The sequence below is a fragment of the Apis dorsata genome, unplaced genomic scaffold, assembly GCF_000469605.1.
Source record: "Apis dorsata unplaced genomic scaffold, Apis dorsata 1.3 scaffold_506, whole genome shotgun sequence".
NCBI lineage: Eukaryota > Metazoa > Arthropoda > Insecta > Hymenoptera > Apidae > Apis > Apis dorsata.
Window position 1 is genome coordinate 3439 of NW_006263734.1, and position 13816 is coordinate 17254.

Below are 13816 nucleotides of genomic sequence, written 5' to 3' on the forward strand. Positions count from 1 at the left end.
TTGGATTGTGTCATAAATCTTTTGATTACTACAAATAGTAGATATATTTATTTATTAGTTAAATTATTTGTAAATTAAAAATTTCGTTCATATTTTTTATTATACTTCATAGGAAAATAATATTAATTTATAAGATTTTTTTTATTTAAATATATCTATTTATACATATCATTGTTATAAACCATAAAATATTTATGTAATACGGATAAATAAATATTAATGATTTAAGATTTTTTTGTTTAAATACATGTATAAATATCTATTTATATATATCATTATTATAAACAATAAAGTATTTATGTAATATAGGTAATAAATAAATCGACGATTTAAGATTTTTTAGATTATTAATCAATAATGGTTTGCTTTTGCTGTATTTTATTGTAAAGCAAATAGAGGAAAGAAAGAAGATATAAAAATTGATCGTCAATTTTTTTTACTTTATTTTTATTTTTATTTTTCTCCCACTATTTGCTCTTCTTGTTTATATTCAATCCTAGCACAAGTAGAGATTATATACAGGATTGGTTACATCATTGAATACATTTTTTTCATGGTTTCTTTTTTAAAACTATTTATTAATATGCTTTAATCTTTAATATAAAAAATATAAATCTCATAATGTATCTATAATATAAATTAGATTGTTATATTGAATGTTGAAATATTATCAGTATACTATAATATACTATTTAAATTATTTACAAGAAATCTGTAATTAGATGTATTAAAGTGGAGATGTTAATAGATTTACACGTGATTTTATATTGCATGATATAATATGCAAAATTCTGTAATATATTTAAAACGACAATATGTCGTTTCTCGAAAAATTCTTGGATATTTATTTAAATGTAATTTAAAGAAACATGAAGTATTTAATGCCCTGTCTACAAATGTTAATTTTCATAATCACATGAATAGGTTATGTTTATGTCCACTATCACATTCGGTAAATATATTTGCGTAATTTAATTTTACATTATAAAATAATTATGAGAAAACGTCTTTTTAGTTATGTGGAATAAAACGTAAAGAATTATCCGAAATACAATCATTACTTTCAAAAAATGAATTTTTTACAATTTATTTTTCAAAATTGTGTAATAGAAGAAGTTTTAGTACAACTTCTACTAAAAATCAACGAACATCCAATGATGATTCTGATGACAATCCTAATAAGGATCCCAAAAAATCCAATGAAATTAATATGTTATTTTTCAAAGTGTCTATCATTTTCATTATATTTTTAATATACTATATTGTATTTTCTGGATTTATTGAGCATTTTGTAAGTACACAAATAAATTATTATCAATTATAATAATCTTATATAATTACGTATTGGATTATTATTTTATACTAGGTTGTAATAATACAATGGAATGATTTTATAAATGAAATACTTTTAAAAGGTCAAGCTCAAGAAATTGTAATTTACCCAGATTATGTACAAGCTACATTAAAAAGAGGTGCTACATTTAAAGGAAAATCTATTTTATATAGATATCTTCAATTCTATGATGTCCCTGACATAAAAAATGTTGAAGAAAAAATTAGAGCATTAGAAAAACGCATTGGGATTAGAATGGGTATAATAAGAATATACACTAATTTGATTTTAACTATAATTTAATTTTGATTCATATTAAAATATATTAATTTATTAATTTTTAGAGGATGGCATTTCAATTAGATACATTCATATGAATGAGCAATTGGCATTATCAGAACTTCTTCAAACAGTGTTATTAGTTGGTCTATTTTTTGCATCTTTCCTTCCAGTAATAAAAAAGAAATTTAAGAGTTTTACTTCTATAAATAAGGCAAAATATACTTTAGTGGAACCTTTTTCTGGTAAAGGTGTTCGTTTTAAAGATGTAGCTGGTTTAAAAGAAGCCAAAATAGAAGTTATGGAATTTGTTGATTATCTTAAAAATCCTGAAAGATATACAAAACTTGGTGCTAAAGTACCTAAAGGTATTTAGAATTCTTACACTTTAAAAATCTATAATTTTTTTTACATATGTTAAATATTACACATTTATAATATAATATAATAAATATGTTATAATTTAATCAATTTATCTCTAGGAGCTTTACTCTTAGGACCACCAGGTTGTGGTAAAACACTTTTAGCTAAAGCTGTTGCAACTGAATCAAATGTTCCATTTCTATCAATGAATGGGTCTGAATTCACTGAATTAATAGGTGGATTAGGTGCAGCACGTGTTAGGGATTTATTTACAGAAGCAAAAAAAAGGTTTTATTATTGTTGTTGTTATTATTGTGAAAAAATAATAATATTATTATTATTATAATTAAATTAATTTTCATATTATTTGTTCTTAAAGAGCTCCTAGTATTATTTACATAGATGAAATTGATGCAATAGGCAAAAAACGATCAGATTCATTCAGTGAATTCACTAATTCTGAATCAGAGAGAACACTAAATCAACTTTTAGTAGAAATGGATGGAATGATAGCAGCAAAGGATATTATTATTTTGGCTTCAACAAATAGAGCAGAAGTTTTGGATAAAGCTTTATTAAGATGTGGTAGATTTGATAGACATATTTTGATTGATCTTCCTACTTTAGAAGAGAGAGGACAAATTTTTGAATATCATCTTCAGTCATTATCATTGGAAGATAAACCAATAAAATATTCTAAATATTTAGCTCATCTTACTCCTGGTTTTAGCGGTATGTATAATTATTGAATTTAAATTGTTTTAATTTTTTTGTTTTGAACAAAAAATTTGAATAATAATAATATTTCTTTTCTTTAAGGAGCTGAGATAGCAAATGTTTGTAATGAAGCTGCATTACATGCAGCAAGTGAAAAAAAGATTAAAGTTGACAATAATGACCTCATGTATGCAGTTGATAAAATATTAGGTGGTTCAATAAAAAAATCTAGTACATTGACACCTTCTGAGAAAAAAGTTATTGTTTATCATGAAGCTGGTCATGCATTAACGGCATGGTTATTGGAACGTGCAAATCCTTTAATTAAAATAACTGTAGTACCAAGAACAAATAAACGTTTGGGTTTTTCTCAATTTTCCGATTCAAATGTGAAACTTCAAAGTTCAGAACATATTTTTGAACGTATGTGTGTATTATTAGGTGGTAGAGTTGCTGAAAATATAATGTTTAATAAAATTTCAACTGGTGCACAAAATGATTTAGAAAAAGTAACAGAAATGGCATATTGTCAAGTTCAACAATTTGGAATGAGTCCTTCTGTGGGTTTAGTTTCTTTTGATAAAGAATTAACAACTATGGTACAAGATATAAATATATTTAATATTTTTAAAATAGTAATATATTATTAAATAATATTTTTTATTGAATTTATTTTTTAATTTTAGAGAACTAAAAAACCATATAGTAAAAAGTTAGGAAGTTTAATGGATGCAGAAGTACGAAGAATAATAATCGAAGCATATAAAACTACTGAAAAATTATTACAAGATAATAAAGATAAATTGATAATAGTACGTATAATTATTATTAAATATATTAAATAAAATATTAAATCAAAGAAAATATTCTCATTAATAAATTTTTTTATCTCATATATAGTTAGCAGAAACTCTTTTAAAAAAAGAAACTTTGACATATAAAGATATAGAAGCATTAATTGGACCTCCACCTTTTGGAAAGAAAGATCTTACAGAATTGCAAGAATATGAAGAATATAATCCAGGCACACAATAAATAAACATTAGCAATATTTTAAAAGATATCTATATAATATTATTAAGTAGTTAGTAGAAGATATTTTTATTTAATATATAATATAATCATTATATTGATTATCTGTAATAATATCTATAAAAAAAAATTTACTTTTACAAAGGAAGAAAGAAACCACAATTTAGTAAAAAAAATATTCATATATTTTGAAAAAATTAAAATATAAATCAACTCCATAGTATAAAAAATGATTATTTAAAATTTTTCATTGTATAAAAGAATATATATTTATAGTTGTATATTGCGCAATATAAACATATTAATTATATTTCATTCAAATTATATGTAAAATAAAAATTACTGATTATATACTATGATAAAAAATTTTTTGTTTAAACCTACATATTTATAAAATTGTTAATCGATTAACAAATCCATTTGATTTTTTATATGTATTAATATGAATTCACATTCATAACTAAATGAAAGGTTCCTATTTCATATTTAAATACAATCTGTATAATTTTTAGCAATATTGTGTATTTCTATTACAAGCGTATTACATGTATATATGTATTTATATGTCAATTTTATGTACATTTTTATATTTTTATTTTAAAAAACAAATTTAATCAGATATTGGAGTGCATATATTTCATGGACAAGTATAAACAAAGAGATCTGCTTTCTGTGCACAATCACAAAAACGGTATGCAATATTAAAAATATTTTTACATAATTTGACCATTTCTCTTTCAAAATTATAATGTACATTTATACAAAATCTTTAATATAAAATGCATACGTAATTATTTAATTTTCATTTATCAGAAATATAATTAAAAAATATATTTGCCCAATATCTCTTTTGTTGATCTTAAAATATAAAAGTAAAATAAATATTTAAAAAGAAATATATAGGAATAAAAGGAATAGATAGGAATACTTTTATTATATTTTTTTTTGTTTACAATATGTTTTTTATAACTAATGGAAAATAGTATAAAGTATATTTTTATAAGATATATAAAATATTATTCTTGATATTTGAACAAAGTTTATACAAAATTCAGCATATTATACTATAAATATTAATTAATAACCAAAACAAAATTTTCTGAGATATTAAATATCTTAAAATGGGATATAATAATTTAAACATATCTTCATTATTTAATCCTTCATTTCCTTAAAATCAATGTAGTAGGCATAAGAATGTCCTTAATAGAATTCTTAAGAGTACGTTCTAAATGTGTTCCATTCCAATAAATCTTTCCACATCGATCACAAATATAAAAAAATCGTACATTCTGTAATACTTTTATTGGTACTTGATCAATTTGTATTCTTGCTTGATATTTCGTTGAACATGTACTGACATTCACAGAACATATTACATTAAGTATCCACGGACGATCATCATTATTGTGTTTCAAATTAGTATTGCGTTCCAAATCATTACTCTCTGCATCCGTTGTTAAATACGAATATGTATCATCGTGATACGATGGATTTGAAGAAAAGTGATAATTATTTTTACCAGTTAGTTCAGCATAACTGAAAAATTAAAAAAAAATGTATTAAAGTTACTTTTATATTTAATGAATATTTTTACATAAAAAAGATTATCTAAATAACCTTTTCGAAAGTTCATACATTAATGACTTTCGAACTTTTGAAAATTCATTACTGTTACAAGCTTGACATCGACTAAATATATCATTATGCGTAACCGCAATTTTGAAGTGATTTAATACCTCTCTTAATTGTTCATCAGGAGTATCAGACAATACAAAATAGCAATCTTCAGATGGTATGTATTGTAAAAACTATATAAATAAAATAAAAAACTATATATTATATTAAAATAATAATTGATAATAATATTATTTAGATTAATTAAAACTATAAACTTACTTTTAAATATCCTTTGTTACGAGTTAAAAACACTCTTTTTTCACGCATTGCTAGTTTAACACATCGTTCTCCACCCTGATCAAATGCAAAATGAACACAATCGCATCCACACATTCGCAATTTGTTTGTTAATCCACCTAACATTGAATCACAAACTACACGCCATGTGTGTATTTTTTTATATATAAACTTCTCAATATTCAGAGATTTATTGTTTACATGAAATTCTGTTTGTTTTGTATAGTGACATGTTGATTTATTTATGTTATGTGATTCATTTAAATTCATGATCCTCATTGATAATGTTGATTGTATTGATTTGTTAGAAATATGATTTTGACAATTTAGTTTCCTAAAATTTCTTAATTTTTCTGTTGATAAATCTCTTTGTTGTTGTTTATCATATCCTTTATTCTTACCTACATGGGACTAAAAATAAATGTTTAAAAAGTATGTATTTTAATAAATTGTAAATATTTTACACAATTATTTGTAACATAGAAAAATTTACCTTTTGTGCTAATCTTCTTATATTTTTTTGTGATGATGATTTAAATGGAATATGTTGCAGTTCTAAACAAGCATCATCAAATGGTATTTCCAAATGTTCACATTGAATTTCTAATGTCGCATATATTTCTAACAAACAGTATGCATCTAATGCTATAATGTTATAATATATAATTATATAATTATGTTTGAATATTATGTAATAATAATGTTTGAACATATATTGTAATAATAATAAAAAAAAAATTAATGAAATTAAATTTATAAAAAAATAACTAACCAGCATATATTATTTGACTTTCTCTTAATGGCCTTTGCTCCCAATTAGAAAATTGATCAGATTTATTTAATTTTTGTCCAAGACAAAGTTCTACAAGCTTACTCAAATTTTTTTTAGTAAATTGATCATCACTTTCATGTGGAAAAACAAATTTATAATCTTCTACCAATTTTTTCCATAAATTTACAATATCTAAATATCCTTGTCCATATATTTTTATTTTCGATAATGCAGGCAAACTACTACGTATAACAGTCATATCTTGAGCTATTCCAAAACCTAAATCATAAATTTATAAATAAAAATATAAATATAAATAGAATATCATAAGTTAATTTTAATTTTCATATTATCTAATTTCATATCTTTAAGATAAAAATTTTATAATTACGAAAATTTTACCAAGTTTTAAAATATTTTTGTTTTCAAATAAAACTAAGGCTAATTTTGCCCATAATTCTGTAAACTTATTTCCCATTGTAGTTACATCTATAATGTACACATTATCTTTGGTAGCTATTTGTATTAAAGCTAATTCTGTTTGTTTTGTACCTAATAATGATAATAATCACAATTATTTTATTATATTATAGCAAAAGGAATTTTTTTTTATTTAAAAAATGATTTTTTAATGATTTAAAATATTCAAATACCAAAACAAGGTTTCCATTCTGAATCAATACCAACAATAGAGACACCATCTAATCCTTTATCAAGAAACTTTTCAAAACTATAAGGATTATTTATTATTTTAATAGAATCCCTTGATAGCTTTAATTCATAATAATTCATAAAATCATTGTCATCTTCCCAATCATTTATTTTGCTAGTCGAAGCTCCTTCATTTATACCTATATAATGAAAATAATTGTAAATAAAAATAATTTTAATAATTTTATAAATAATAATAATAATAATAAAAAGTAATTATTACTTTCAGATTCATTTTGTTCTTCTTCATATGAAAGTATCCATGGCCATTTTTCTCTAGGTACGTTAAACTTTTTAGCCCAATATAAAGCTTCACTTGAATCTTTGGTATTAAGTAACATTCTTATCATAGTTAGTTGTAATGTTTCATCATCCTTTACTGCATCTTGCACCATTTCTCTCCAACTATCAGTACCTTAATTTAACAATAATTGTTATTTTATTCATTGTTGCATATATGATATACTTTATACTATACTTATACTATACTATTAATACTTATATATATTTTATACTTTATACTATTAAAAAAATTTACATACTTAAACTATATTCTTTATAACGTTTATGTATGAGATATTGTAAAACACCTTCACATCTTTTTTTATTTAAATTAGTACAAAGTTCTGATGGAAGATTATACAATTTGACAAAACGTGCTATTAATTTACCCATAGGTTTTGTATTTGTGATTGACATCTTTACATCTGGTATTTTATTTTTTCTACAATATATTAAAAATATTATTATACTTAAAATCTTTTCTTTAATAAATTATTAGAACTTACATAATTATTTCATTTAGCAAGTTATGCATACTATTATCAGGTCCAATTAAATTATCCAAATACAAAACTAAAGCTTCCTGTAAACGAGGACAATCAGTTAAAAATTCTTCTACAACTGTTAATTTGTTTTGTAAAATAAGTGGTAATATTAAAGATTCTGGATCTGAAAAAGATTCTTGTAATTTTAATATAACTGCATACTGTGCTGCCTCTTTGTATTTCTTTTCTTGTATCATTTCCTGTAAAAATATATATTTTGTTATGCAATAATCTAAAATTTAAAAATTACAATATATATTTAAATTAGTATAATACCTGTATTATATGAAGAAATTCTTCTTTATGTTCTACAAACTTATATGTACTTGCAACCATTTTAATAAATTCCATATTATTTTGCTTAATAATTAATTGAAATGTTGCTAATTTTAAATCTAGAACTAGGAACTGTTCATACATTTCTTTTCTTGATTTTATCCATTCTGCATATTCTTCTATAACTAATCCATAAAAATTTATTTATATTTATAACATTATAGTATCTTTTTAAGAATTTATAACAATATCTATACGTGTATTTAATATTGTTATTATATATAAATTTATGTATGCTTATATATATATTTACAAACAAATTTTAATATTATTTAATATTAATTTGTAATTATATTAATTTATCATATTAACTTATTTATGATATCTTGTTTCAGTTTATATAAATATTTTATAGATACAAACCTGTAAACGCTAATGATGAATTTTTTTTTATATGTTTAAAATCTGAAGTATTTACTAATATTCGTACTGTACTTAAATATGGATTAGGTGCACTATCAAAATATTCTATCAATGTTTTATTTACAACATCACCCTTTTTCCCTATTAAAAATATATAATATAATTAACAAAAATGAATATGAAAATATTATTATACTATAATTTATATTTACATATTTGCCATATTTGTTCTAATGATTTAAGCCATTCTTTTGTTGCTTCGTCTATATATGAAAAAAATGTTAAATCTTCGTCATTATTTTCAGAAAATTCTACTGTTGATAAATCATTAACATTTTGATATTTATGTGACATTGCTTGTATAATAATTTATATTAACAGTATATTGATGGAATAAATAATAAAACTAAAGTAATTTACTATATCTTTGCAGATTGTTACACGTAAAAAACAATTGAATTGATATGTGTAAGAAACAATCGAATTCATACGTTTCGTCAATTTTTTGCATAAATATCGACTTATCTTTTATTATCACGAATGCATTAAATCATAGTTTAAAAAAGAATAACTTTTTTCGAAAAAACAATTCAATAGTATGAAGAAGAAAGACACATTTCTGAGATTTTAGATAGTTATATACATGAAGCAAAACAATAACGTTAAAATCCCCTACGTGGTAAAATTTCTTATTCACAATTATATGTTAAACAGATTTAAAAATAACATATTTGATAAATTATTCTAAAATCTTTCATCTTGAATATTCCAAATATGAATATTCCAAAATTTAATGGAATCATTAAGACATTCTCCATATATTCATTGCTTTAGAACACGTGACTGACATCATATGTATTTTGTTTATGATCAGTCATCGTCTATTACATCGTTGAAGTTTATAAGAGAGTGTGTAATGATACATAATAAAAAATTCGCGTTTTGTAAAATTGAATTGATTCTCTTTGTAATTAAATTTTGTTTTTATATGTTTATGTTTTTCGACTATTTTAAACATGATGAAACATAAATTACCAGCAAATTGGATTGAAATGAGCTCAAAGACACATCCACATAGAATATATTATTTTAATATCAAAACAAATCAATCATCTTGGGATAAACCAACAGTAGAACAGACAGAACAAGTATTTTAACATATTTTTTTTTATATTATTAATATTAATATTTGATAAAAGTTAATAATATTTGATTCTTTTTTTCATATATTTTAACCTATAGATTTCTTATCTTTATTTATCTTTGTATTTTTTTATAATTTTTATAACTTAATTATTTTCTATATTAATTATCATTTAAATATAATTTAATATAATTAGTTTTTGATCTATAAATATATTATAATTAGATATTAAAAATGAAATAATTATAAATGACTTTATTATTAGATTAAGAAAAAATCAAATGGATCTTCTAAAAAACGAAAACAATCAACACAAGACAATGAAACTAATGAAATTCAATCTCCTTCTGAATACAATGAATCTAAAAATCAAATCTTTGAAAGAAAAAAACTTGTTGCAAAACGTTTTGTTAAGCAAACACAGAAAAAAGATAATGAAGAAAAAGAAACTCCACAAATGAAAGCAATTCGAGAAAAAATGTTAAAGCGGAAAGAAAAGAATAGTCCTAAAACTCAAAGTTCTATATCTAAGAATGCTATAAAATCACAATCTTCAAAAGTTGATGAAACCACCAGTTCATATACAAAAGAACATGATATTCATTCAAATTCAAAAACAAATTGTACACCACAAATGCAAATACTTTTAGAAAAAATACAAGAAAGAAATGCAAAAAGTTCTAAAACTAAAAAAGTAGAGGAAGTCAAAAAGAATATGATATATAAGCAAAAAATAATTAAAACACGATTAAGAAAGAAAAGTTCCTGTAAACAGGAAGTTGATTTAGAGGTCATTTCATCTCCTTTAAAAAATAGAAAAGAGGAAGAAAAACAAAACAATCTAAAAATTGGTTAGTATATTACAGATATTATAATATAATTTTTCTATAATGTTTTTATTTACATAATTAAAAAAATGAATTATAAAGATATTAATTTAAATTAAACTTTTTAATAATAGCAAGAGAAAAAAATTTAATGAACAAAAGAAAAAGTGAAGAAGGTAATTCAATTGAAACTATACCAACAAAGTCAAATCGAAGATCTTTGAAGAAAAATTTAGGAAAAGAACGTATGGAAAAGTTAAGAGAAAGCTTATCAGTAAAATCTGATGACAATTTAAATGAGAGTATTTGCACTTCGAATTCTTCTTCTATAGATTTATATGGTAAATATAATATTTTTTTTAATATTTCAATTTTTTATTGAAATATTTATTATTATTTATTAATTTTCTAAATAATCCAATAGGAAAGTTACCAAATATTTATAAAAATGCAGAAGTTAGATTGGTGCGATTAAAGGAGAGATTTTTAAATGATAAAACTTTTGTTAATAAAAATTTATGTACTGATAAAGAAAAAGAAGCAGCAAATTCTTCTACAGAATCAATAACAACTGTAGATGATTTAATAAAGCGGTCTAATGAGAATTCTTTCTATGAAGAAATGGATTGGGAACCATTGGAAGATGAGAAAATTATGTTTGAAGTAATATCAAGTATTCTTATTAATCGTAATTTTACACAATTTTTTTTTATATGTATATTTATCATAAATGTATTTATGATAAATAATAGATTTAAAAATAGAAATACGAAATTAAACAAAAATAAATATTTTATGCTAATAACATAAATTATTCTTAATATTGGTTATTATATTTTTAATATAGGTTCAAGCTGTTAGAACTCAACTTTGTACTGAAACCAATGTAAATATGTCCTATAATGTACCTAATAATACTTTAAAATATCCCTTATTATCAGAAAAACAAGCAAAAAATTATTTATATATTGTTGTTGATACTAATGTATTTTTAACAAATATTGATACTATTGAATTGGCAAGGGAAACTGCTTTTAAAACTTATGATCATTCATTAATTGTAATACCATGGACTGTAATATGTGTAAGTTTTTATATTTTTTATTTATTTTAGTAAAGTTTTTAAATTTTATAAATAAATGTTTTATTATAGGAACTTGATTATATAAAAAATGATAATGGTAAATCAAAACCAACAATATTGTGCGTTAAAGCGAGAAAAGCTATAAATTATATTAATAAACTTTTTTCTTCAAATCAATATGTAATTGGTCAAACACCAGAAGATGTTGCAAAAAATAAGGAAAAATTTTCCACTGATTGTCCAGATGATGAAATTTTACAAACTTGTTTACAAATTCGTGACTTAGGAAAATCTGTTGTAAGTTATATGAAGTAGCAATATGAAGTAGCAAAAAAATTTAAATATCTCAAGTTTCAAATTTCATTATTTTTCAGGTCTTATTATCATATGATGTAAATCTTTGTAATAAAGCAATGATTTACGATATTATAACACTTGGGAAAACTGATCCATTTGAAAAAGTTGATTATCTTAATGCTTCTAATTATGTAAATAGATCATTTTCTAATTCTAAAAGCAATGAAAGTTTCAATTTGGATTCTACATCAATTTTATGCCAAGAATTATATTTATCAAATGAAATATATGAAGATATAAAAAGTATTATAAGAGACTTTCTAACAGTGGTATATATATAATAAAATATATAAATAAAATTTAATATATTATAATTAGAGATTATAATATAAGAGAAATGCAAGATTTAATAAAAAAAAAATTTTTGCAGATAGTTAGCAAAGAAATGCATATGTTATATGGTGATTCTTGGGAAAAATATGTTATTATAAAACCACCTTGGACAACTGTAACTGTTCTACAGTGTGCTGTAAAACATTGGATAGCTGCTATAAGCGAATCGTTTCAAAGAAAAGCAGAAGTTATTCTGAAGGAATTATTACAGATATTTAAAAATACATCCGGTAATTTAATAAGATGATCATTTTATATGGAGATTTATATTAATAGTTGAATATTTTTTTTTTTTCCAGATAGAAAAACTTTGAAGGAAAATAGCTATATCTTGAATAAATGTAGCGATTTAGCACAAATGGTTAATGTAGATAAACATTCAATTTTAATGTTACGAATTTCTAAAAAAATTGATGTAATTAATCTCGTAATTCTTTTTGTTTATATTAAAATATTTTCAAATAATTTATAATATTATTATTTTATTTTCTTTTTTTCTTTTTTTTCCCCAAGGAATTAAAAGAAAAATGCCATAATTATGAGATTGAAATAAATGATAAAAAATTATGTAATACAATTGGAATTGAAAATAACGTCGAAGAACAGGAACGTAGAGCACAAAAAGCTTTCCAATATTTTGAAGCGGCATATGTTTATGCCCGCGATATGTCGTAAGTTTTATAATTAATAATGTTTGTTTACGATATATTATTGATTATGATTATATTGTACAGTGGTATGGCAGCCGAAGCAATTGGAATGCCCTGTTCTTTCCATTATAATATTCTAAATCCACTTCCATCTATAGACTACGTAAAACAAATACAACCAGAACTTGCAGCAAATGTAAATAAATTATTATGCAGTTTAAGCGCGTAAGTTAATTTTTACTTATGAAATTATATAATATATATTTTATATATTTAAATGCATATATATAACAATCATATTTTATTGCAGTGTAATGGAACAAATCAAAAATTCTTGTACGGATCATCGAACATTGATGAATTTACATCAAACATTGGTAACATTTCTGCCTGAGACTACATCAATAGGAAAAAATTTGATTGAGATTGATATAGAGCCCCTCGATGTATATTGTTGCATAAAATTAAGGCAAGATGTATTAAATATAGGTTTACGTCAACTGCAAGAACTTAGTACTCATCTTTGTAGATTAGCAAGCTACAGATGCACATAAATGTACATTTATAAATAATTGTTAATTTTGTTTCAAATTCAGTTATATCTATTTTTTATAATATATACAGTAAATGTAAAAAGTATTACAATTAAAACGTTATATAATTATGTTACTTATTGACAGTATTTTTAAAAGATGCATATTTCATATGTTTATATTATTATTATTATTATTATTATTATTATTATTATTATTATTATTATTATTATTATTA

General features: G+C 22.3%; 3 protein-coding genes across 6 annotated transcripts; 2 read left to right on the top strand and 1 right to left on the bottom strand.

Moving 5' to 3' along the window:
• The first annotated feature begins 505 nt into the window (after positions 1–505).
• Positions 506–3791, top strand: LOC102674797 (paraplegin). The gene is made up of 9 exons (XM_006620348.2): positions 506–952; positions 1016–1291; positions 1367–1592; positions 1678–1980; positions 2095–2263; positions 2355–2707; positions 2795–3291; positions 3379–3504; positions 3593–3791. Exons 1-9 carry the CDS (start codon positions 782–784, stop codon positions 3725–3727), a joined length of 2256 nt encoding a protein of 751 aa, XP_006620411.2. The 5' UTR covers positions 506–781; the 3' UTR covers positions 3728–3791.
• An 848-nt stretch (positions 3792–4639) lies between these two features.
• Positions 4640–9490, bottom strand: LOC102674584 (exonuclease mut-7 homolog). 4 transcript variants are annotated; one of them, XM_006620346.2, is made up of 13 exons: positions 8863–9490; positions 8651–8791; positions 8228–8412; positions 7913–8151; positions 7667–7848; positions 7348–7539; positions 7067–7264; positions 6816–6965; positions 6414–6692; positions 6135–6286; positions 5624–6052; positions 5345–5535; positions 4640–5263 (listed from the first exon to the last, which is right to left on the bottom strand). In XM_006620346.2, exons 1-13 carry the CDS (start codon positions 9002–9004, stop codon positions 4888–4890), a joined length of 2856 nt encoding a protein of 951 aa, XP_006620409.1. In that variant the 5' UTR covers positions 9005–9490; the 3' UTR covers positions 4640–4887. The 4 variants fall into 4 exon arrangements, 3 of the variants coding, with proteins under 3 accessions (XP_006620409.1, XP_006620410.1, XP_031368573.1); XM_006620347.2 differs by having other exon boundaries at positions 4876–5263; positions 5464–5535; XR_004151142.1 differs by having other exon boundaries at positions 5141–5263; positions 5464–5556.
• A 16-nt stretch (positions 9491–9506) lies between these two features.
• Positions 9507–13633, top strand: LOC102674451 (transcriptional protein SWT1). The gene is made up of 12 exons (XM_006620345.2): positions 9507–9798; positions 10060–10645; positions 10756–10962; positions 11046–11284; positions 11469–11705; positions 11775–12002; positions 12080–12331; positions 12433–12625; positions 12695–12810; positions 12909–13066; positions 13130–13270; positions 13356–13633. Exons 1-12 carry the CDS (start codon positions 9667–9669, stop codon positions 13597–13599), a joined length of 2733 nt encoding a protein of 910 aa, XP_006620408.1. The 5' UTR covers positions 9507–9666; the 3' UTR covers positions 13600–13633.
• The last annotated feature ends 183 nt before the right edge of the window (positions 13634–13816 follow it).